This window comes from Conger conger, chromosome 1, assembly GCF_963514075.1.
Source record: "Conger conger chromosome 1, fConCon1.1, whole genome shotgun sequence".
Taxonomy (NCBI): Eukaryota; Metazoa; Chordata; class Actinopteri; order Anguilliformes; family Congridae; genus Conger; species Conger conger.
Genome location: NC_083760.1, coordinates 69,522,654 through 69,548,793, shown reverse-complemented (window position 1 = coordinate 69,548,793; position 26,140 = coordinate 69,522,654). Strand labels below are relative to the sequence as shown.

At 38.9% G+C, this 26,140-nt stretch overlaps 2 protein-coding genes across 8 annotated transcripts in view; both read left to right on the top strand.

Annotated features, from left to right (window-relative positions):
- Window positions 1-10,658: 10,658 nt before the first annotated feature.
- Window positions 10,659-13,671, top strand: LOC133133619 (pro-neuropeptide Y-like). Its single transcript, XM_061249725.1, has 4 exons — window positions 10,659-10,722; window positions 11,827-12,018; window positions 13,040-13,120; window positions 13,532-13,671. Exons 2-4 carry the CDS (start codon window positions 11,837-11,839, stop codon window positions 13,554-13,556), a joined length of 288 nt encoding a protein of 95 aa, XP_061105709.1. The 5' UTR covers window positions 10,659-10,722; window positions 11,827-11,836; the 3' UTR covers window positions 13,557-13,671.
- A 5,574-nt stretch (window positions 13,672-19,245) lies between these two features.
- The window catches only part of pals2a (protein associated with LIN7 2, MAGUK p55 family member a), a 28,879-nt gene continuing 21,984 nt past the window's right edge, over window positions 19,246-26,140 (top strand). For all 7 annotated transcript variants that reach the window (XM_061237792.1, XM_061237776.1, XM_061237767.1 and 4 more), the window contains exon 1: window positions 19,246-19,361. The gene's annotated coding sequence lies outside the window, so the exon portion shown is untranslated. The remainder of the gene's footprint in view (window positions 19,362-26,140) is intronic.

The following is a 26,140-nucleotide window of genomic DNA, read 5'->3' as shown; positions in this document are numbered from 1 at the left end:
GAATATCCAAGCTATATTTATGTTCAGTTTCTTCACTGATTCTGGGACATGATTTGTTCATGTATGCTTTTTCTTCAACCTAGACAATATGCCCTGTGCCACTTGCTGCCACACAGTCCCTGTCGAGTATAATTGATTTAGCTCTATGCTTAAAGTTTGGCAAAGTGGTGTTCTTCAAATGCCTCCCCTGATTTTCTTCAAATGTATCTTTGGTGGTTGTAACTATAATGGCTTCCTTTACTGACATTGGCACACTCTGGGCCTCATGTTGACAAACGCCAATAACAATGCCAAGGCATTCAAAAGCCTAGAATCAAGACTAGGTGCTGAAAGGTTTCTTATACCTGCACTAAGGAAGCGATTGAATACACCTGACTATTCAGAAGCAGCTGGGAAGCCAACCGTCCAATTACTTTTGGTCTCTTAAAATGGCAGGGACTGAATTTAAAGGAATTTGATCCCTGCATGCATTATCTGATATAAACACCCTCAAAATGAAGGGGACTGTCTGCACTTTAACCTCACATTTATTTTTAATTTCATACCCAATGTGCTGGACTACACAGCCAAAAGAACAGAAATTGTACCAACTGTCCAAATGCATACGGACTGCACTATATACAGTGCATCCGGAAAGTATTCACAGCGCTTCACTTTTCCCACATTTTGTTGTTAGCCTTATTCCAAAATGGAATAAATTCTTTTTTTTCCTCAAAATTCTACACACAACACCCCATAATGACAACTTGAAAGAAGTTTTTTTTATTTTTTTTTTAATAAAAAAGAAATCACATGTACATAAGTATTCACAGCCTTTGCCATGAAGCTCAAAATTGAGCTCAGGTGCATCCTGTTTCCACTGATCAACCTTGAGATGTTTCTACAGCTTAATTGGAGTCCACCTGTGGTAAATTCAGTTGATTGGACATGATTTGGAAAGTCACACACCTGTCTATATAAGGTCCCACAGTTGACAGTGCATGTCGGCGCACAAACCAAGCATGAAGTCAAAGGAATTGTCTCGAGGCACAAATCTGGGGAAGGGTACAGAAAAATTTCTGCTGCTTTGAAGGTCCCAATGAGCACAGTGGCCTCCATCATCTGTAAATGTAAGAAGTTCGGAACCACCAGGACTCTTCCTAGAGCTGGCCGCCCGTCTAAACTGAGCAATCGGTGGAGAAGGGCCTTAGTCAGGGAGGTGACCAAGAACCCGATGGTCACTCTGTCAGAGCTCCAGCGTTCCTCTGTGGAGAGAGGAGAACCTTCCAGAAGGACAACTATCTCTGCAGCAATCCACCAATCAGGCCTGTATGGTAGAGTGGCCAGACGGAAGCCACTCCTTAGTAAAAGGCACATGGCAGCCTGCCTTGAGAAACAAAATTCTCTGGTCTGATGAGACAAGGATTGAACTCTTTGGTGTGAATGCCAGGCGTCATGTTTGGAGGAAACCAGGCACCGCTCATCACCTGGCCAATACCATCCCTACAGTGAAGCATGGTGGTGGCAGGATCATGCTGTGGGGATGTTTCAAAACAACTTATTTTCATGTCATTATGGGGTGTTGTGTGTAGAATTGAGAAAAAAAAAAAAGAATTTATTCCATTTTTGGAATAAGGCTGTAACATAACAAAATGTGGGAAAAGTGAAGCGCTGCGAATACTTTCCGGATGCACTGTATACTGTAACTGAAGCCAATTGAAAATACTGGTCTTAGTACAATACACTAGGAAATCTATACCTTATCTTGCATAATATGACAGTTGGTTTAGTTTTATTTTCTGAAGAAGCTTCATTTGTATACTTAACATTGGTTGAGTGATTTAATTGTGTATGAATGTTTTCATTGTACATATCTTTGGATGTCACTCAATAGTTAGTTCAGTGATTGCCTTCTTGATGTGGTGTTTGTAACATGGCAGGGATAAGGGGAGTAGTATGCACAGACTAGAGTCTTGATTCTTGTCTTTCTTTCCTACTCATGAAAGATGTAGATTTGTGTTGAAATCTGGATTTCACAGAAAGCGGTACGGACTACTGGGTTTGATTAAAGCCCCGAAAAGTTTATCTGCTCGTGATAGTCCCCTTGTTCACTTGTAGGATAAAGTTATGTTCATTCTGTTCTGTTCCAGCTACTTTGCCCTCCTCAGCCTGCTGACAGGGGGAAAATTACCTGCTCCCTTCACTTGTCACATCTCTGATGACTCCCTCTAGAGAAATGCTTGTCAGGGAAAATTGTGGACATTAAGCGGTTCAGCCTCTTCACTGTTTGAAAGGTCTGGTGACTTTTTGTGTTTTTTATTTATTTAAAAAAAATATGTGGCATGTAAGGTGTACGCCTTCTGTCTTCAGTCTTGTCTTTTGGAAAGGAGTAGTGGTATTGCTTCAGAGTCATTCAGATGAGTACTAGGAAAGTATAGTTGGCAGCACAAAGTTCACATGGTTTTGGTTGTAACAGACTTCTTTTGAATGGATTTGCTTCAGAAAGCACAATCATTTTGCTCTTTTGGGTCAATTCTGGTAAGGTTTTAGGTTGTTATAGTTTTACCTAACAGGTTATTTTTAAGTCGCCTATAGCTACAAAAAACACTTTCAGCAAGATATTGGTATTTTGTATCATTTTAGTCATTTAAAGTGTCACCTGCACTGCAACATAATTTTTAGTTTTTACTATAAGCCTTATTTTGCCTGTTTGGGATCTTTCAAAATTTCACTGAGCTTGAATTTCCAAGTGCCAGAGGTCAACTTCTTTGTCTACCTCTAGACTAAAGCCTATCTCAAGAAATATTGCAGAGCATTGCATACAACTTGCAATGTTCAGTTGCTTTGTGTTTAAATGTATACCCTCACACATATGGAATACTTTTGCCTGGCCTACATATTCTGGGCTTCAGCCATGTACAGCCATCTGCAATGACAGAACATTGAGAAGATGGCACTTGCCACAGTTTGTGTAGCATTTGGACAACTACAAATGTCTGGCCAGGCTGGGGTACAGTTGAATCCTGGACATGTAGTATTATACCGTTTGAAATTATATTTACTGATACTGGGCTGCTGGATGGCTTAAGGCACCATGCTGTGGTGCATGGATAAGTCTCATGGCCTCGGGCCAAATCCGGACAGTGACAGTCCAGATTCCATTGAACAGGGTATTGAAGAAGGAATTGATTGGTTAGATTTCCACGTTTCATCACTCTCTTGCCCATGTGGACTGCAGGCTAAAGCCGCTTATGAAAGTCTTCCTCTGACTCCACTCTGCAGCGGGCAGTGTTGTGTGAAAAAGAAGCAGCGGGCGACGGCTGCTGGGCCGTTCCAGGTTGAGGTGGGAATTAGACATGTTAAGTGAAATTTATAAGAAATATATACAGTCAATGAGCATTTTATTAGGTATTTATTCGACTCATTGGTCTTGTGCTGCTGTAGCCTATTCGCGTTTGATGCGATGTGTGTTCAGAGATGCTCTTTGGCATACCATTGTGGTATTGTGTGGTTATTTATCGGTCTGCTTTGACCAGTCTGTCCCTTTTCCTCTGACCTCTCTAAGAAGGCGTTTTTGTCCACAGAACTGCTGCTCACTGGATGTTTTTTTTTTTTTCTCCTTTTTTTTTTTCTCCTTTTTTTTTTTTTTTTTCCCGCACCATTCACCAAACTCTAAACTGTTGTGCATGAAAATCCCAGGAGATCAGCAGTTTCTGAAATACTCAAACCACCCTGTCTGGCACCAACAATCATTCCACAGTGAAATTAATTTTGATGACATTTTTTCCCGTTCTAATGGTTGAAGTGAATATTAACGGAAGCGCCTGACTCATATCTGCGTGATTTTATGCATAGCACTGCTGTCACATGATTGGCTGATTAGAAAATCACATTAATAAGTAGGTGTACATGTGTTCCTAAAAGTGCTGAGTGAGTATACATATATAATGTTTACAAAATGTATCTGTGATTACAACAATAGAATTACTTTTTTTGAAAGTGAAATGATTACAAACAAACATTGTATAAATTGTTTTGTATGCATTAGCTGAGTTTGTCATGTTAAAGCTGATGTCATCTGTGGTAGTGCGGGAAACCATCAGAAGGAATCAGATCTGATGGGTGACATTGCGGTTGGCTGAGTCTGTTATGACTGAAAATGGCTTCACAAGAACAGACTGTGTTATTCTGGGTGGAGGGTCTTTGGGAAAAGTGCCCTGCTTTGTAGTTTCGCAGATGCAATGGCACAGATTGGAGGGATAACTAACCAAGGTTCTGGAAAAGAAGTACAGTTCACAATTGTGGAAAAAATGGGTGGTACACAGCAGCTGTTGTGTGGAAATTTCCTGTCCACTTATCAATATATATTTGAACAAGACAGACTTTCTTTAAGAAATGTTTTTGTTTTTCCAGTGAGATGGCTTCATTGCTCCTCCTCTACTACAAACTACTACAACTGCAGTGATACACTTGTGAACATGACATTTGGCCATGGCATGTCTCAGGTTACTGCTTGTTAGTAACAGTGTTGTTTTAGGTACTTCCCTGTGCTTCCATATTAATTATTGGACTAATTTGCAACAAATAATTCAATGTATAAATAGGATAAAAATGGAAAATGAATATACTAGAGATCATTCAGCATGTCTTCAAAAATATATTGAATTGGTCATATCCTGTCTGAACAATGAAATTCCATTCTTGTGTACCAAAAATTAGTTGGTCTTTTTATTTACTTTAGCATTACTTCTGAAGGTACAATTGTTTCTTACATTAAAAGGACAGGGAATATGAAAATGGCACGCAAAAATTAAACAAGATATGTCTGCCCTAGTGCCGCAGGAAATTTGGGAAGGTTTTTGATTTTTCTGTTCGAATGCGTAGTCACTATGGAGAGAAACTCATTCCTGTAGAAAGAGGCCCTCATTAAAACATGTTGTCGCTAGGGAGCACATCGGTGACATTCAGCACATTTTATTTAATGGGAGGAAGAACAGGTCACATCTTGGGAGCCTGATAGAGGATTTTTCATTTTATCATGTCGTTTGCACTGAGATTTAGCACAAGAACAAGGGGACTGGCATTTCAGACCCATAAGCCCGGCTGAAAATGTCAGCCACATTCCTGTACCATTTCTATTTGGCTTGTTGCAGACAATCTTTCCTTCATCGGCCAACTTGGATCCAAAACATGCCCCCCTCTAGTCTCTTGTTACCTGCGTGTATTTTCAAAGCTTGACGATGGAGCAATGCGTATTTGCTGTTTGTGACTGTCTTGGAAGAACAATCATTTTTATTTTTGACAAACCATCAGATTATTTCAAAAATTGTGACAATGCCTATGAGTGAAGGACTGGTAATTATCTAATCGTGATATATTTGGCCAGCAGGTAGAGGGATGGCTTCACAGGGAAAACAAGGAAGTGACAGAAAAAGGACCACACAGACAACTGGTACACAGCCATTTTGTAGGAAGGAAGCAATAGATGCAGCTTATGTTCATTTTACCCATCTCTGAATGTTTGTAAGTTGTCACTCCATTAACTGATTCACTTCAGAAAGATGACAATTTGAAGGACTGGAGGAGGAGAGCAGGTGTGTGAATCACTCCTGGACAGTGCAGTTCAGGGACAATTATTAACAACCCAGGAATTCCCATTTCACCTGTTAAACCATTTGTGATATTCTGCTGAAAAGGAATGGCCACAGAAAACATGAATGTCTTACCACATCTGGACTTCATGCAATTAATTTTTTTAAAGATTGTCAAAGTAGGTGTCTTGCAGATAATCTGATCAAGTGATGTGCAGTTGTTCTGTAGGATTGTGTCCACTGTGTAAAAATGTGCTCAGGGTCTGTTGACTTCACATTCTGTAACTGCCGTCTTGTAGAGTATGATATGAGCCAAATAACAGCTAATTTCTAGTAACTAAATTGGAAAACTGCAGTCCCTTGCTAATGCTTCCAAGATTATTAAACTCATACTGTGAAGAAATGGCTCCTGTTTTAACTATCTCTTTTTTTCTTTAGAAGCCTCTTCGGTCCTTCACAGCAGTAGTATTGGTCATCCCTGGCCTGTTCCCAAGTAGTCTCAGCATGTGTGAGATTGAAGACATGGAGATAAAGCATTACTTGGTGTGTGTCCTCTCCTGTTTCCCTCTCGAGAAGAGGATAGCATTAGTCCCCTACAGTTGAATGACCCAGACTGAATTTGATTAGCAGAGCCAAGAAAGCTCTTCCAGAATTAGAGAAGCTTGATAAAGTCTCCTAAAAGGCTGGATTGCATTTTCCTTGCTGTGTGTCAAATAAGTGGATAAAACTAATCTGAGACAGCATTTCAACTGAGTGATTGACTTCTGACACTGCTGCCCTTCTCAGCTCAAAATCTGTCTTCCATCATCACATTCTCTCCATTTTTCACTTGTCACTCCTGAAAGCAAGGTGAGGAACATGGGGGATGCGCAGGGGATGCCATAGTGTGACCACATACAGTAGCAGCATGGTATAGAGTGTCATTCTTTTTTGTGAATCTTCTTATCCCTATTTTGAAAACCCTTTTGTATTTACCGGCCTGTCCAGCCATTGAAACTCAATTTGGGTCAGTAGAAGCATAGAAAGTCTTCGGTCGTGCCTCTATCCCGCTGCCACCTCTTTTCACTCTGTAGTCCACCAACTGTGCTGGGCAGTCATTGTGCTAAAGGACTGCATCTTACAGAGCTTGCACAGGCAGGACCACCTAATAAACCATTAGATTAATGTTGCAGGAGATCCCCAGCCCACCAAAGCCTGACCCTCCCTGTGATGCTGTGGTGAATTACGCATGAATTCATGTGGGTCCTGGCACCACAGCTGACATGGTCAGGACTGTTACGGACTATGAGATGCATCCATGCACTTGGCAGCCTGGCCCCAACTTAACAACAGTCCCTTGGATCCCAGCTCTAAAAACTGGAAAGAAACTGAGCTATTATCCTGCTGTAAAATATAGTCCTCATGTGAGGAACTATACCCTTTCAACTGGCACATTTTCATTTTGTATCTCAATTGCGCTGACTGAACCACATACTTGCTCTCTTACTTAGGCATTGATTGCTTCTGCAGGGATCCTGTCTGGTCCTGGGACTTTGCTATTGTTCTACATTGAAAATTATTTTTATCTCTGAATGTACAATGTATCTCTTGTGTGTAAATGGACATCAGCAATATATTGCCACTGTGCACTCATTTCACTGTTCTTTAAAGACAATTGGCTGTAGTTTACGTAATATTAAATTTTGCTTATGAAAATACCTTAAACGTCACTTGTCGTCCATAGTCCACTGGAATTCAGCAACCCAAGGGTGAGTGACACAGATGAAGTTTCATATGCATGTGAAGTGCATCATCCCAGCATTTCTTATTTTCTGTTCTGACCAGGGATGCAGGGCCAATGTCACTTCAGCGTTGGATTCGGTTCAGTTTATCACATTACCTTCCCTTGCGGTCTTTTCTTGAGTGAGCGATTTTGTGACAAAATCTGTGACATTGAAAAACTGATCTAAATGCAGCCCAGGCCCTTCTATATCACAGGTTCTTTCTGTATAAGTGTATCATTCAGTATATCCACCAGAACATAAACCACACCGCATCACAAGGCAGCTGCAGATTTTCAGCTGTAAGATCTGCTCACAACAAAACTAAATCTAAAGGCTTGCACACATGGCTATATGTTATTTACAGGTCATATAAGTGCCATGTGGAATGACCTACCCCATATTCTCCTTCTAATTTTTCAGTTTCAATTACTGCATTTTTCAGTAGGGGGATATACTTTGCAGTTACTCACTATTCAGACAGATATTGACAGCCAGAATGTAATGGGCAGTTGCTTATCTGATGCCAGGGAAGTAAATTACATCATGGGCACACTTTTTTTAGGGGCTCTGATCAGTAGGCAACTTGACTTTTCAGTGTCTCCTCCTTTGTATCCCAAAATCAATGAACCTTCAACAAGGGAAAGCTTCATTCTGTGGTCTAAAACTGGACATGATCCAGCTTGCCATTTCTGACTATTCTGTCACTCATCACAAAGTTCTGGAAAACACTGACTGCTATTCAGGCATTGAATAGCAGTCTGACTACATCTGGCATTAACCCATAGGCTACGCATTCAATTCATATGTACTGTATGTCATGAGACAGGAAGAAGACCTAAATGGAATCCATCATTTTAAACATATAAACATATTGTAAAAATGATGATCATATGCAACTGGGATGCTTTTAAAAATGTTGGGACAAAAACAGACTAATGTTTAAAACAGTTCTGTGATGGATAAGTGGGAATCAATAACATTTTACATTTAGAGTGCTTTTTAATGTCCAATATTAACATGAATGCAATACAACACTTGCTCATACGTCATTCTATAATTGCCAGTTAAAACATTTATCTCATTAAGAACTCAAATGGGACTATCACTTCTAATATACATTGACAGAATGTAATAGTAACTTCACACATTTGTAATTCTCATATTGATTTCTCTATTCACTGCTAATGAGTTGAAAAGATATGTTAGATAACTTACTTGTGCTCAACTTCTCATATCCTTGCTGACTTGAAGGCAGTTAAATGCAGGATGAGATGTCAGGAAAATTCAAGATCACAGAGTAAAAAGTGAACTTTTCATACATAAAAGTACTGTGCCAATATGGCTTGTTGCTTACTTGTTGTTAATCTACTGTAATCTTAGGTTCTGGTCCCATGAATGTTACAAAGCAAACAGATAAGATCGTACGTAGAGTTCTGTATTTGGGGTTGAACAAAACGCAGAAATGTGCTATGAAGCCAAAGTTGTACCAACTCATTGTGAAGTCCCATTTATTTCCTATTTTGATTAATCCTTTTAACAATTTCACTCTTTATTCAGTGGAAAAGGGGATTATGTTTTCTTAGCATTATGGAATACAAAGAATGTATTAATTTGCAGCTGTAAAACCACTTTCATGAAAATGTGAGATTAATCACATCCACATCAACAGAGCCTTCTTTATGCATTCTTGTATAATCAGACTGTGGCCAACTGTGGCCATTGGTTTGGAATCACTGATAAATGTTTATGTTTTTCAAATAAACTGATACTTTCATTCACCAAGGTAGCAATAAATTGATCAAAAATACAGCCAAGACATTGTTAATGTTACAAATTACTAATATTGCCAGAAATTCAATCTTTACATTGCAAAGCCTCATTTCCAATGGCCATTACTTCAATGTACACACTGTGGTAGCTCATATTTAACTAATCATGCTAATGTGCTAATGTGGGACAGGAGAAACTATTCCCATTATATTAAGTGCAGCTGAAAACAATAGTGCTGTTTAATAAGCTACGCAATAGTATGCAGGCATTTATAAAGTTCAATTTTGGTTTAAAAATGGCCAAAAATAAAACGCTTTCTCCAGAAACGCATCAGTCAATTGTTGTTTTAAGAGATTAAGCCTATTCCATGTGTAAAATTGCCAAGATTCCATACCAAGACTCGCACTGCTGTCTTTAAAGAAGAGACCAAAATGGATCTATCCAGGACAGAAGAAGAAGTGGAAGCCTTACATGCACAACTGCACAGGAGGATAGTTATATTACAGTCACTAGCTTGACTGCCTCACAGGTCCTCAGCAGAAACATCACGTACATCTGCAACAATAGAAGGGACAACATCGGATGTTGGCCTTATTGTCCTTATGCTGATACCAATATGCCAATCTTTGTATTATTATGCCTATTTTAACATTTTCTTCTTGTTTGCCAGTTTCAGAAGTGGCTTTTTCTTTGAAACTCTCCCTATAAGGCCAGCATACTGAAATCGTCTCGGCACACTGTTGCAGATGAAAATGATGATGATGTTTGAACATGCTCAAAAGCCTACCAAATTGTCTGATTTAAAGTAAAGAAAAGAATAACGGGATGAAATTCCACCATAGCACATTCCACCAAATTAGGCTACTGCAGCTAAAGTTGGTGCAAGTTTAAGCAGGCAACTACTTTTTCACATAGGTGATATTGGTGTTTGAAAACTTTTTTTAAGAAATAGATTAAATCACTTTTTTTAATGTGTTTACTTCCTTTGCCTAATATTACATTTTTGTTTAAATGGATATCTGAAATCATTTAGTGTGAATTAGATGAAATCAGAAAGCCCCCCATATTTTCTCAATGCTGAGTCATATGGGTAATAAACTAGGCTATAAATCATTTAAAATATGAAGCAACAATTGTGGAATTGTTCATATCAACGATTTCGTTGGTAGTGATGTTTCACAATTTAGAGCTTTATCTTTTAGACTTTTATTGACATTAAGCATCGAGTGCCATTTCTATTGTTTGCGTAAAATAAACAGGTAGAATTCAAAATAATCTTCTGGGACAACTTCACTGTCCCCGCATAAATTACTGTCTTATCCCCCCAGAGGTTGTTAGGGTTTGTTAGAACGCTTTCCCGTCTTTCCTAAAAGCAATCACGCTTTTGTAAATTTATTTTTATAATGACGGTTAATTGTGTGACGCGAATTGGTTTTACAGCGCGCAGATAAGAGAATTACGTTCGCTATGGTATGGTAGGCTGCCCTCCCCCTGCCCTGCGTGTGAGTTGGGAGATATAAAACCCCGAGAATGGCAAAGCCTACGAGAGCGCCAGAAAGGTTTGATCGGGAATCACCGACACCAACAACGAGAGGTAGCATCAATATTCACAGCTGAATGTGAGTAAAATATTATTTTTCATTTAACTTATGATGAAAAGAAACCCCTTCGATTACTTTCCTGATACTTATTTGTATTCCCAAACTAAGGTAGATTTCAAAATACAAGCTGCAATGAAATCAGGAATTTCAGTTCTCCGTTACAGAAATGTTTGGTAAAAATAATAGGTTAATAGATTAAGGCAGCAATAGTTGAGTTGCAAGCGAAACTTCAGCGCTTCATATAAGTGTTTTTATTGATCTGGCTGATGATTGATCCGCAAAAATAATCGAGGCGTTTGGGGTTCTTTGACAAAAGTGTGACGATTGAACTGCAAAATGTCACAGTCAAATTTCAATGCCAATTAGGCCATGTTTACCAACATTAATATTGTATTCAAACACAACAGGTGTAACGGGTAATTAGCCAACAAGAAAGGGACGATGAATTGTAAATGTGTTTAAGTGAACCTAAACTAAATCAATCCACTAATCAGTGTCATTTTGTACAGATTGTGGCATGAGGCTGTGCATTTCACATGTCACAAATATGAATGTTTAGGTGTTCTCATATTTGAGTGAAGAAGTTATGTCCCATTTGTGTACTTGAAAGTTGTATGTATTTTCACTAGTTTTACAAAATGATGTATTTGCATTTACATGATTTGATAGCAATGTAGCTATGTGCAGTGAGATGCGCTTGCAAAGCTGAAAGAGGAAGAATTATTTGGCATTCGGGTGTGAATATATGCATATTTGAATTTACTTGTTTCACTTATTTTGTCTGTATTATGGCACTTACAGAATTGTTTTACTTTATTTGTGCTTTATTCAGATTTTGTTAGGAAATGTGGCATTTGTATGCATTTTCAGCACATGCTTTATAAAGCTCTTTCTGATTCTGGTGCAAAATCAGTTTCAATGAGTAGCTACACCAGGAGGATGCTGTCACTGTCAGCTGTTGCAGAACTTAAGTGTCAGGCATCTTTCCAAAATCACCCTGGAGAACAATACCATTGGTTTACACTCTGAAAGATAAAGACAAAGGGTAAATTATGTTCAAGGTTGATTTTAAGATCTTTCCCCTGTTTTCACGATTTTCCCCCTGCAACTGGGCCTGTCCAGCTTGTAGAAGATGCGCCCCACCCTGGGAACATGGCTGGTGATCACGGTCTTCTGTGCACTGATATACATCTGCAAACTGGCGGAAGCATACCCAGCAAAACCAGAAAACCCTGGAGAGGATGCACCTAGCGAGGACCTGGCCAAATACTACTCTGCATTAAGGCACTATATTAACCTTATCACACGACAGAGGTGAGTTCTCATCACTTATCCCAGCTAGGAAATCACAATGTAAAGTCTGAGGAAGAAGTCAGAATGTCAGAGAAAAATTGTATATAGGAGGGATTAAGAGCAAATAGTCTTAAAAATTTGTACTGAAATTAGTTTAAGATGAATTTGAAGTTAAATTTTTTTAATGTAATAAATATTTTCCAAGAAGGAAATCAAGCATTTGGCAGTTCTGCTCATCAGAACATCCTGATGGTCGGTTATATGAAAGTAAACCTTATTCCCTGTTGTGTGTAAAACAATTTTAAATAATGTAAATACTTTTCATAAAGAATTTAAGCTACTGATAATAGTTGTGTATTCATAATTCATAATCACTATTTATTTAATCCCTTCTTTTGAAGGGCCTGTAGCACACCTAGGTAGAATAGTGGAATTCTAACGTTAACAAGTTTAAAAAACATAAATGTAGCACGAAGCTAATCACAAAAAATTGTTAACCCTGAAATAAACAGATGGGATTTTGCAGTCTTTACAGTATTCTAGGTCCTTTAGAACAAATACATCTCAACCTAGCCTTTATCCACAATCATACTAATGGGTATAATGATGCCGACAACTGGGTGAAATTGTCATATGATTGTCAGTCTAACCACAATGTTGGCTCCATTATAATATATAATACATTTTTGTGACTTGTAAAATGCCTCATTCTTTCCCTTCCAAAACCTATAACACAGTCTAAGAAATATAGCATTTAAAGATTCGGCCAAAGTGATACAATGCATGTATCTGCTTTATGGTTTCATTTAATGAGATGCACATTCAGAGCCATTGTATTCTGTTTCAAAATGAACGTTAGGTAACTGCATTTCTAAAATAAAATGTGTACTATTTTGCATGTGCAACAGAATCACCAAGAAATTTAAAGTACAAATATTTCATGAAGTCTAAATGTCCTATAATCTACACTGCATCTGACTCGATGCGGTGATGTAGGACTGTTTTCATATCCTCATTGTGTCTGACCCGAACCTTCTCCTAGGTATGGGAAAAGGTCTGGACCTGATACTCTGATTTCTGACCTGCTGTTGAGAGAGAGCATAGGAAGTATCCCACGGTCAAGGTATGGCTTGCGTAGGGGGTGCTGGGGGCTGCTGAGAGCTATGGAAGGTGAATCAGGGTGGCACATGTGCAGGTCTGCAACCACAATAATATGTCTGGCTGTTTATGTTGTCATAACATCGTAACAAGTATGAGATGTATGGTAAAATGCCAGAATTAAAGCATGTGTACCATTAGCAGATATCAGTGTTTGACTTTCCTAAATGTCCTGAAATCACTGTGAAGGGCTGGAAACATTTAGTCAGAGTATGACTTCATTAATGACAGAGATGCTGATTAACATGACATATCTTACTGGAATTGTTTCTGTTGTGATTCAGGTAAATGGGAGTGGGTCATTTATGCCTTTAAATGACAGGAAATGTTGATATTTTGATTGAAACCACCTTCTCTCTTTTCACTTTATCCTTAGATATAAGGAGCCATCTATGTGGTGACATCAGAAGACATGATACTGTCTGCCACGTGCCTTCATATGGCCATTTTTGTACCACTCCAACAATACTGGCTCTCAAGTTCAGACTGCATGCAACTATTGCTCTGCTGTCCATAAAAACCACTCTTAAACTTATCATGTACATATATACATGTAAATTGTCTGATTAAAGTAATCATGAAAGTTGGTTTTGTAAAGTGAAATTGTCTCATTAAACATATTTATTTTAAATCCTTCTGGTTACTGTGTTCACTATTTCACCTTTCAAGAACAAGGCTGGGAATATTAGCAGACAGAATATTAGAACTACTGGAATTGTGGTTTTCTGGTCAGACAATTCTGTTTAAGGTGTACACAAAAGTTATATGGGTAAGGTTTACAAATCATATGTTTAGGATTGGCACGATAGAAACAACCAGGTGCAAGGATTAGCTAAATATGAAAATGTATCCTGCTAATTCGGTAAGAGTAGAAATCATACTACACTGCATTCATATCACTGAGGACATAAAACCACTGGAATGATCAGCCATACAACTCCTTGGCTTCTTGGCTTGATTATTACTGGGATGCAAACCTCTTGGCTACTACTTGAAGAAATGTTAGTGGGCCGGTAGGGGGCACTCTTTGGACAAGAAAAACAAAACAATGCACCAAAGTAGTGGCGGGCATACAACTGTAGGAGACACAATCTTTCAGATTGAACATCAAACTCATCAAAGGTTGGAACGATCACGAATCACCTAGGCCATTAAAAATCCTACGGTACTATGGCAGGGCTGCCCAACCCTGTTCCCGGAGATCTACGGTCCTATAGGTTTTCACACAAACCCTAACAAAACATGTCGCATTCAACAGCTAGATATCAGATCTACTTTGTAGAATCTGATTCGAATCATTAGAATTTCATTTGTTTTACAATCCTTCTCTCTCCAACTGAGTGGATGCCATTACTGTATCCCCCAGGTTAATTCTACATATTGCTTATGGCTGAGATGAACTTACCACATTCATGTAAAATATTTTGAGATTGCAAACAGTGCTCTATAAATGCAAGTAATTATTACTCCTTGTAATCCTTGTAATAAAAAATATGTTTTTATTTAATAATTTATCATGAAATGATGTTTCTTTGCTTGGTTATATGTGCTAATATCACCTTCCTGTCAGCTTCTACCAGTCTGGCCCTTCTCCTCTCTTATTAACAACGCATTTCTGCCCACAGAACTGCTGCTCACTGGACCATACTCTGCAAACTCTGGGATACTCAAACCACCCTGTCTGGCACCAACAATCATTCCACCATCAAAGTCACTTGGATCACATTTCTTTCCCATTCTGACATTTGGTCTGAAAAACAGCTGAACCACTTGACCATGTCTGCATGCTTTTATGCATTGAGTTGCTGCCACATGATTGGCTGATTAAATATTTGCATTAACAAGCCGGTGAACAGGTCTACCGAATAAAGTGGTCACTGAATGTACACTCACTGAGCACTTTATTAGCAACGACCATCTTATTAATGCGATTATCTAATCAGCCAATCGTTTGGCAGCAGTGCAATGCATTAAATCTTGCTCAGGAGCTTCACTTAATGTTCACATCAACCATCAGAATGGGAGAAAAAAGGGATCTCAGTGATTTCGACCATGGCATGATTGTTGGTGCCAGGTGTACAGTAACAAAATATGTTACTGTAGGTTACATTGCATTGAGTTACACTTTACATTGTTGGAAAGATAACCATGGGCGATGTTTCCAACAGAATGTAACCGAGTGTTTTAACTGAGCTAACATTAATTAATAGCCTAAGGTTATATTTCCTTTCGGCAATGGTGAGCTAGTGACTTTTCTTTGGCGATGATGCAGCTGGCTTTTAGTTGCAACAGGCACTTTTAGACTGCGTGAGGATTTTTTTTTCTGAGCAACAGGGACTATTTTTTCTCCCGTTCCCATTGCGTTTCCATTAATACATTCGTTTCTATACTAAAAATAAATTGTCCATAGCTACATTAGTTTGGCAAGTTAGTCGTGATATAAGCGGCATAATACCCTATTAACGAGTAGTTAGGAAATAATTGCGTAGCACCAGCCTGTCGGGCAATTATTTCCTCATAACTGACTCGTCCATAGGGTATTATCCTTACCTATGCAGAAGAGCATCTCTGAACACCCAACGTGCCAAAAGTGGATAGGCTACTGCAGCCTACTTAATATGTCTAAAAAATAGGTCTAATAAATACCAAATAAAGTGCTCACTGAGTGTATATCATAATGATGTTTTCAACATTTACACAGCTGGACTTCAGAAAACTAAAATTCATGGCACAACAGTTCCTTTAAATCTTGGGTTCAAGCTAATAACAGATGCTGTGGTCTGGCAGATGCTCTAGACCACAGGGGCCAGTCCTGGAGGGCCGCAGTGTCACCTGTGGTTCATTTAAGTCTTTGATTGGCTAAATAATCCACACACCTTGTTCTCAATGCCTTAACTGACAGCTGATTGAAAGGCAACCACGAAAACCCACAGACACTGCGGCTCCCTGGGAATTCAGTTTGACACCCCTGCTCTCGACAAGCTACCAAGCTGCACATTAAAATTGTGATTTGCTCCACATTCATAACTGTAGCAATTATTATTTAAGTCACACCAGAGCACACAAAGCTATAAGATAAAACCCTTGTACAGTACTGTATAGCTACACTCTTCAACAGAGAAGCTCCCCAGGGCTATCCTCATTGAAGCCCAGTCTTTTTAGAGATGATAACTGACCTCTATGGCCACATTACTGTAGGACCTGCCTAATCTCTTCTGGGGCCACTAACTTTCATTCTCATTTAGATCAGACCCAATGACACAAATCTAACATACTGCCCTGATACACCCTCAAACATATCTGCCAGAATTACTGCAGTAGGATTCCTGTAAAATTAGACTTATTGAAAGATGATCAAACTGCATTCTGTATATTTTGTAGACCTCCCCATTGAACTGCTTTTGAACCTTTTCAGTCATAATAATAATAATAATTTGAGAATAATACAATTTACCTACAGTTATAAAATTGAGGAGAGAAACATAAGATTTATTTTACATGATCTATATATATATATATATATATATATATATATATATATATATATATATATATATATATCTATATCTATATAAGAGTAAGAGCAGTCGTCTGGCAGTCGGAGGGTTGCCGGGTTCGATCCCCCGCCCGGGCTGTGTCGAAGTGTCCCTGAGCAAGACACCTAACCCCCAAATGCTCCTGACGAGCTGGTCGGTGCCTTGCATGGCAGCCAATCGCCGTTGGTGTGTGAGTGTGTGAGTGTGTGTATGAATGGGTGAATGAGAAGCATCAATTGTACAGTGCTTTGGATAAAGGCGCTATATAAATTCCAACCATTTACCATATAAGAATACAGAATAAATTTTAATTAGTATAACATTTTATCTTAAGAAAAGGCATGCACAAAAAAGGACTTTACAGATGCTTTGCATCATATCTAGTTTACAGACTTATCCAGACTGACTTACAATACAGTTTAAAATAACATACATGCATTCACCTGATTTATTTCAGTGATGGTGCTAGACAACATTCTCCAGCCAAATGAGTCTATATATCACATTACTAATGCACTAATGCAAATTCAAACCAAGAACCAAAATACAAACCCTGATACATTCAACCTAGCCCAAAGAAGGAAAAACAAAACTATTAAAATACCATAAGCTGAATTAACATTAAAGATAGGAGTGCTAGACATTGGGGACGGAACAGGAGCTAGGATTAAGTTACAAGAGGTGGGTCTATAAGTGTTTTACGGTCAGAGAGAGAATTACTGATTGGGTTGTGTTAAAGGGATTAACTAAATAAATATAACTTTACGTGAAAATAACTTCATTGCTTGGAATACAGAATAAAATGAGACACATTTTATTGGTTAGGAATATCAGCAAGAGAAGTGAGGACTTGATTCAATTATAAAATATATGTAACTATGTTGATGACATCTGGATGTGCAACTCAGAAACAACTATTGAATAATAATACAATTTAACTTGCTTACCTAGAAGTATGAAAGTTTGAAATTCTTTCAAAAACTTTTTTTTCTGAAGCTGAAACCATGTGTCTGGGCATTACATTACATTACATTACAAGGCATTTAGCTCTTATCCAGAGTGACATACAACAAAGTGGATTAAATTGATATGATGCACATGCAAATGCTGTGCTTCTTTATTATTTTAGATGAGTTACTTTAATTTATATTTATTTTCTTTATAAAATAACTGCACTACACTGCAAAAATGCAATTGAAAACTGATTTGGGCTATTTATATTCCCATTGATGACTCAATGCTGCCCTCTTGTGGCAATATTTTCCTCTGCTCCCAGAAGACGACAAACAAGTAAGGTTAAATGGACAATATGCTTCTGTTATGTAATCTCTTTATGGGTAACTATTATTTTATTACTGTGCTAGTATGTACGAGTAAATGTATAACTGACTACAATGTATTGCTGTTAAACTACGAAACATATTTTCATGTAAAACTTTTGTTTGAACCATGTTTAATGACACTGGCGAGATAAGCGTCATGTGATGACCAGGGGTTGTTTATGAATGCATTCATTTCAGACACACCGGGGCCTAGGCTATATCTCTGTATATACACAAATTTTACACAAAGCCAGCATTCTTTCTGGTAAAACATTTCACTTGTTCCATAACTCCAAACATTGAGGTCACCTTCAAGGAGAATTTCTGAAAGCAACCAGACACAACAGGAAATAATACCTTTGGTCTAGTGGGGAGTACTCTTCTTCTTGTGCATATGATCTTAAATCTCTAATTACAGTTAATGAGATTTCTGTGGGAAATTAGGGAATGTCTTTGTATGGCCCTCTGAATTCTGCCACACACAGTAATTGCCAAGTTTACTTGTCAAATGTATACTGTACCTCTGTCTATTTATGACAGCGAATGTGTGGTGATTGTTATGAGATGAGATGGCTACTACACATCAGTTGAATAAGTTTGTGCACATTAGTGGTAGATCAGATGAGAAACCCGCTAGCAGCACTTTTAGATCCATCAAGGCTTTATGTTAACATTTATTTCCCAGTAAAAGGGTGGCATGTTTTAAAGTATCACTCATCGGGCTGAAACTATTATATTGACTCACAAACCAATAATGTATATAAAACAGGAATATACGTCACATAGAATAATGAAAAATTTTAATGTATTTGATTTTTTTTTTCTTGTACTGCTCTCACATAGGAAACATATGGACTATTAATGGGTAACATTCAGTGATGTCAAATGTTACACATAATTCGTTAGGAGAAGAAATCACATATTGGCTCATATACAGTGCCCCCGTAGGCCTAATTGGATACATATAGTAGCTGAAGTGTTCCAAAACATGCACATAAACTTAATTCACTTCAGTGTTTAATATGTAATGCGGTCCATTTTGAGAGATAAAGATCTGTCTGACGTATAATTGTAAAACATATATTATGAATTAAACTTAACGACATGGTTTATCATACGAAAACAATGAATCTACAACATCCCATGGACGATAGTAAGATGATTACATGCATTCACAAAGAGAAGGTAAATTATAAATTACGGTACAGTCACAGACGTCACCATGGGGGCAAGGCTTACTTGATTGGCAGCTTGCGTGTAGTTGTCGCGCGTGCTCCGGCAGCGAGGACATTCAGTGGATGTTTGAATTTCTTACCGGGACAATACAGAACATAGGATATTACGTTAGGTAAGCATTGATTTCTAATTCAAACGTAATTCATTTGTTGAGTCTATTAATTGGCATTTTCACTGAATGCGATCAAGCGGCTTTTGGTAGACCGTGCCTATGTGGACAGCTATTCCAATTGAAAGCTAACGTTAGCTAGTCATAATAAGCTTTGATTCAGCAATGTGTTGGTTGGGAACTATACCGAGCTAGCAGTCTAGAGCTTGCTAAGTAGTTAACTGTCGTTATTGCAATATGTTGGCCTAGTGTTCAGAATGTCCATACACTCATTTTGTCTCTTCCTAAAACAGCAAGTGTCTTTATTGCAACACTAGAAAAATAGAAGGTTATTGTAGCTTCTCACTCCATGTGTTTAGCAAGCCATGTCGTATGGTTGAATGGGGAAACAAAAATGGCCGCACGTGTAGCGAGAAGTACCGGACAATGCTAATGTCTAATTGTACCTAGTTTCTCGCCTCGTTTGAGTTAATTGTGTTGGCGGTTAGTGGACGTTAAATCGAGCACAGATCCGTTAGATCGTTGGCTGCTGTGCACACATCGGATAGGGCGCGTGTGCGCAAGTCAATCATTAGCACTAGCTAACACATTAGCTAATTTGCTAAGCAAAATTGAAGAGTTGAACGTCTAGCTCATTACTAAGGTATTGCGTTAGCGTTAAGTACTTCTGCAAAGTTGAAACAGTTTAACTGCCAATAACATAAGACATCATTATAATGTATACACTGAAGTTGTTCTCTAGATGGCTAACTTCCATTCAAAAGCTAGCTAAGTAGTCAGATATCACAAGCACTTGTTGTAGCCTACCTACACTATGCTATCTAGCTAACGTTGTGACGAGTTGACTAGTATTGAACTCGACGTGCGGTCAGCAGTAAGTCTGACGGGACCATACATCTTGTTGATGTTCCGTAAAGTGGAAATAATTTATTTACAGCGTCTTGGATTGTTGCCATCGAGCGTTACTTCATCCATAGAATATTCTGTCTGTAGTGTACGACTTAATATAATTTCAGTTCTTGCTAGTTATATATATATATATAACTATATATATAACTGAAATATTTATATATATATATATATATATATATATATATATATAATAGTATTATTATTATATGTATATTTTTTTCTGTTGTCTAATTTCATTCGAGTGATAAGGAAAATCTGTTTCCACTGAATGCCTGTCTTTCCTGGTATAGTTTTCTAGGCAGAATGTTTCTAGAAGGGAGGTGCGGGGTTGTACTTAGCTGGACAAAATATTCAACACGTGAACAGCCATTTATGTGACTTTTTGAACATTTTAATGAGGAAATGTACAGAAATAATTCAAAATAATCATTACTCACCCACCACTACTAAAAACATATCCTCAATCTTTAAGCTGTCACAAAAATCATGCAGGATGGGCACTATTTTAAGTTTATGAAATGTATGTGGTTATACTTTCCTGTGGCCAGTATTCAATTGAAAGTTAGAATCACTTCCTACTTCTTTCTATTTGCGGCCATATTGTTCCAAATGTGAATTTATACGGTATCATGTGGCCTACGATTCCTAGTTCATAGTACAGTAACTGGGTTGCTCTGTATAAGAGTAAAGTCCGTTCAAAATGTCAGATGATCAATTCAATATTATTTCTTTACCTTCACTTCAAATGATGAGAAATTTTTATATCAAGGATATGCAGTATTCAACAGTCAATTATTGACATTAGATTAACATTTGCCAGGTGTGTAAATGCTGTCAGGGATGTGTTGAAACTGTTATTAACTTCATATCTTGAAGCCATTCACAATTGGTTATTTTTTGGCACTCACTGGGAAATGTAAATCAATTTGGGAATATTAATTTGTGTTTTTTCCTATGCAAAGAGTCCTATGGAAATTGTCCTATTCAGACAAATTGTCCCAGTATGAATGGACGGTGTTATTTTCCCTTAGCATCATTCCTGGCTGATAGAAACTACGGAGTGCAGCCATCAGCTACGTACAGACCTCTACATTAAAAATGTTTTCCCCCAAGGTGCATGTGTACTCCTATGCTGAAAACATTAGGAGCCCATTATTGCATTCCAATTAATGTGTTATTGAATTATTTTTCCAGCTAACGCACAGTCAATTTTCAGGAGCAAAATCTCCTAAAGTGGGAGCACTGTAGAGCCCTGATGTTAATGTGCATGTTTTACAGCATGAAAAGCACATGAAAGTGCAGTCCGTAAGTATGAAATGAACCAATCAATATGATGTTAAAGTGCAGACTGTCATCTTTAATTTGAGGGTATTTATATACATGTTGAGTGATCCATGTAGGAATTACATCCCTTTTTAGACATAGTCCCCCATTTTAAGGGACCAAAAGTAATTGGACAGTTGGCTTCTCAGCTGTTTCTGATTAGTCCGGTATATTCAATCACTTCCTTAGTGCAGGTATGAGAGCTTTCAGTATCTAGTCTTGATTCTAGGCTTTTGATTGCCTTTGGAGTCATTTTATGTTATTAATGTTTGTCAGCATGAGGACCAGAGTTGTACCAGTGACAGTGAAAGAAGCCATTATGAGGCTGAGAAACAAAAAGTCAGAGGCAGGCCAAAAAATAGGCATATTGATGAAAGAGAAAGGGAGCATTGGTGTATATTTGGGATCATTGCCTTGCTGTTGGACGAAGGACCGTCCAATGAGTTTGGAGGCATTTGATGGAACTTCATCAGATAAGATACGTACTTCAGAATTATTTCTGCTACTGCTATCAGCAGTTGCATTATCAATGGAGGCAATTGCGAGCCATTACCTGTGATGGCCATACATGCCCAAACTAGAACACCCCGACCACCATGCTTCACAGAATCATGGTGAAGGGGATGCTCTGGTCCTTTTAGCCTCCCTACTTTGCTCCTGCCATCACTCTGATGCAAGTCAATCTTGGTCTTCTCTGTCCAGACCTTTTTCCTAAACTCCGCAGGCACTAGCCTAGTTAGGTACAACTTTGTAAACTGTAACCTGGCCATCCTGTTTTTGAAACAAACTAGTGGTTTGCATTTTGCAGTGTTGCCTCTGTAGATCTGCTTTTCCAGCCTTCGGTAAACACTAGTCACTGACATACCACACCTGCTTCTGTTGGACAGGTGTTTGGTTTTTTTTTCTTCATTATGGCAAGAATTCTTCGGTCAGCGACTGTAGAGGTCTTCCTTGACTTACCAGCCCCATTTGCAATTACTGAGCTCACCAGTGCTCACAGTTTAGTTTGGTAAGTCTATTTTTTTTTGCCTGATCTGTTTCTCTTATTTCTCAGCCTCATAATGGCTTCCTTGACGGTCATCGGCACTCTGGTCTTCATGTTGACAAATGCTTATAACAGACCCCATAACAGGCAATCAAAAGCCTAGAATCAAGACTAGGTACTGAAAGCAACAACAATTTTGAATCAGAAACTGTCTAATTACTTTTGGTGCCCTGCAATGGAGGGACTATATCTAAAAAGACACGGATGACCTGATGTGGATGTCAATACCCTCAAATTAAAGGTGACAGCCTGCACTTTAACCTCATGTTGTTTCTCTCATTGTTTCACTTCAAATCCAATGTGCTGGAGTACAGAGCCAAAAGAACAAAGAATGTGCGCAAATACTTACTGACCTCACGGTATGTCCTGTGGAATGAAACTAAACAAATGGTTCGCAATGCACACTGGGCCCCCAGGCCTTTTCATTCTTCACTGTGTCTTTAAAGCATAATCAACAGTGTCGTTTGTGTTCAGTTGTGTTCTGAGAATTGAGGCACACTGCATAATTACGGCACATGAAATGTTTGTCCTGTTTATTCGGCAGTTTTTCCCTACTTTTTGAAAAGATGTAACCCCCTGGAGCTTTGGCTTCTGCAGAATAGCTTTTAACTTTATTGTGAAGATTCAAGCGAGTGTGCAGCCTGCGTTGGTCTGTTCAGAAAACACTTTTTTGAGGGTCCTCTCACAGCGAGCTTCAGTCTCCCATCACTACCTTTGATATTAATGACCTCTAGGATCACTGCTTTTCTGCTGGCTATTCCATTTTCACAGTCCATTTCCCAATAGGCAAGTTTCTCACACTCATGACTGTTGCTTGAGGCTGATAGTAGATGTTCAGTGATCTGTACTTGACTGAGTATTTCAACTGGTAAGTCTTTGTAACTTAGGCAAGATTTGTAAGTCTATAACATTTTTACTCAATCCTGATGATTAAGCATTGAGTCTATTTCTGGAAAATGTAGGCTTTGGCCTTATGTTTTTCAGCAAAATGTGCTTCTCTAACAAGCATCCATTTCATGTTCCGAAGCTGACCACCATTGGGACTGACTGCTGTAGCTTGTGTATTCGCTCATCAATGCACAGGGAAGTGCTCATTGCTCTGTAGCCATTAACATGGCCTGTCTCTTGTTTCCAGTCACAGTGAGGTTTCTGATTGTAATCCATTTTGTAATACTGAGAGGGAGGATATTATTGTCTGTTGCTGCAGTGAGCAATCAACGGGAAAGGGAGGAGAGGTAGTGTTGGAGATGACTTGAATGCGTTCAGCGTGATTCTGGGAAATGCTCTTCCTGCTCTGCCTGCTTGTCTGAAACAGGTCTCTTCCACACGCACTAGAGGCTGCCGATCACTGCAAAGCTAGGTTCAAATGTCTTGTGACTGAACTGTTGTTCTGTTCAAGAAGTGTGTCATATGTTATACTGATAACATTTGGCCCAGGGACTTATGCCCTTATATTATTTCCAGAAGTCGAGTGAGCAGAAAGTCAATTTGTACACCGAAAACTGCTTGCACCACCATACCTCCTCTGCTTTCACAATTTATTTAGGCACTCTCAAAACTCACTGATATGCTTTAACTTGCACTCAAATATTGATGTTTCATGCATGGAGCGGTTTCTCCTTGGCCATGAAATCTTTTTGTACTCATTCTTTGCAGGTGCTCAGTGCATTGGCTGCTCTGGCTCGGATACTTGGACTGTGGTCCTGTTTCTAAAGAGATACATCCTTGAACTCACCACTTCGCCTTGGGGGAATCTGGAAGGGTGACATTCACTTTTACTGAGTTCCATCCAGTCTGCAAATAATTCAAGGGACATATATGCAAAATTAGCCCCTCCTCCTCCCCTCCATTTTGTATGACAAAGCAAAAGAGTTTGAATTGGGGCACAGAACTCCTGATGTCCTGTTGGAAGTTAACCTACAGTATTATCTACTACATGTCATATCCCTGGAAAAAATGTTTTTATAATGCTAGTTACTACATCAGTACAAACCATAGTACAGTTCCACGTACATCTGATGGAACTGCACTGGGGTAGCACAACTGCAAACTTACCCAGCACAATGCATTTTCAAAGCCAGCAAATGTAACTGGACAATCAACTTATTGGTCATGTTGGTCATACTGGGTAAGTATTGCGGTCAGTCAAACAAAGGGCCCGATGTGAAGTTCTTGTGTGACACACATTGTCTTGAAAAAGGTCTTGAACTGTGTGGTGTGTAGGCTCCCAGCAGTTTACTGTCAAGGAACTTCAGTCAGAAGAAGCGGAAACATAAGAATTTTCTAGAGAGACCCATTTGGATATGCCTGTTCTGAGGTGTTTCTGTAAGACCAGAAGAACTGGGCTGTTGGTGACCTTGTCCTCAATCGTGAGCTCTGTTCACATAGCATACATGCCAGACTGTAAAACTATTCCATCCTGTGCTTAGCATGTGCTTTTACTTTGCTAACGCAAACGTACTTCTTCCAGAACTACAATGCACGCCCCCATTTTCATACTTTTATTTTGGAATCAGTGCTTTGCATATTTACTAAAATCATCTGAATAGGTCATCCCACTTGCTGTGTCTAATCTATTGTAAATCCATACACTAAGAAGATCAGTTACTTTGTACTGCATTGTTATCAATAAGGGAGACTGGCATGTATGTTCTTATGCTAATTCGTCATCTTTTGTGCTCCAAGTAAAGGATTTAGGGCGGAGTATGTAAAGAGGCAAAGGATTTGACCTCTTCAGCGACGCAGCCCCAGGAGTGCTGTGCGTGTGGTCCTTCTATATTACAGCTGCAGTAATTTCATGGTGATCAGACTGAAAAGGGTTGGGGTTTTAATGGCGTACGGGCGCAGGCCGCTCGACGGAGTGAATCAGCGTTTGTTTGAGGAGTAAGTGCTACTGTGCTGTCGTGTCTGCTGCAAAGCTGTCATTTTCAACTCGCTAATTGGAATAAAAGGAGGATAGGGCAAGGGGAGGGGATGGAATGAGTGGAATGAGTGTTGGTGAAGAGAAGGAGGGAATGTAGGGAGAATGCAGCCTGTTGGGTTTGTGGGCTGGTGATAAGGCTTCTGTAATGTCTGAGACTGAATTATGGCTTGGGGCAGTGTGGTCACCTGGGGTAATTTAGGCAGGGAATGTTTTCTGGGGGCCCCCTCTACCTCATAGCTCTTTTCTTCGCTCAATTAACAACTCCCGTTGCTTTGCTTTGTTTTTATATCTTGTTTTTCTGTGGAGAAGGTGTACAGTTGGCGTGTTAATCTGATTATCAAGTGAAACCAAGGTCTGTTTTGGGATCCTTGTTTTTACAGATTTTCCCCAGGAATTCGACAACACTGGCCCATTCCATGAGGAATTTGATTTGGGAATGACTCTTGTGACAAATTCCCTGTGGTACACTACAAGCCTCACACACATTCTTTGGCAGCAAAAATGTGTTTTTTATTTGATCTAAATGAGTAGGCCTGACTTTGGTTTTCATTTCACAAAGAAGCACTGTAAGTCCTCCTC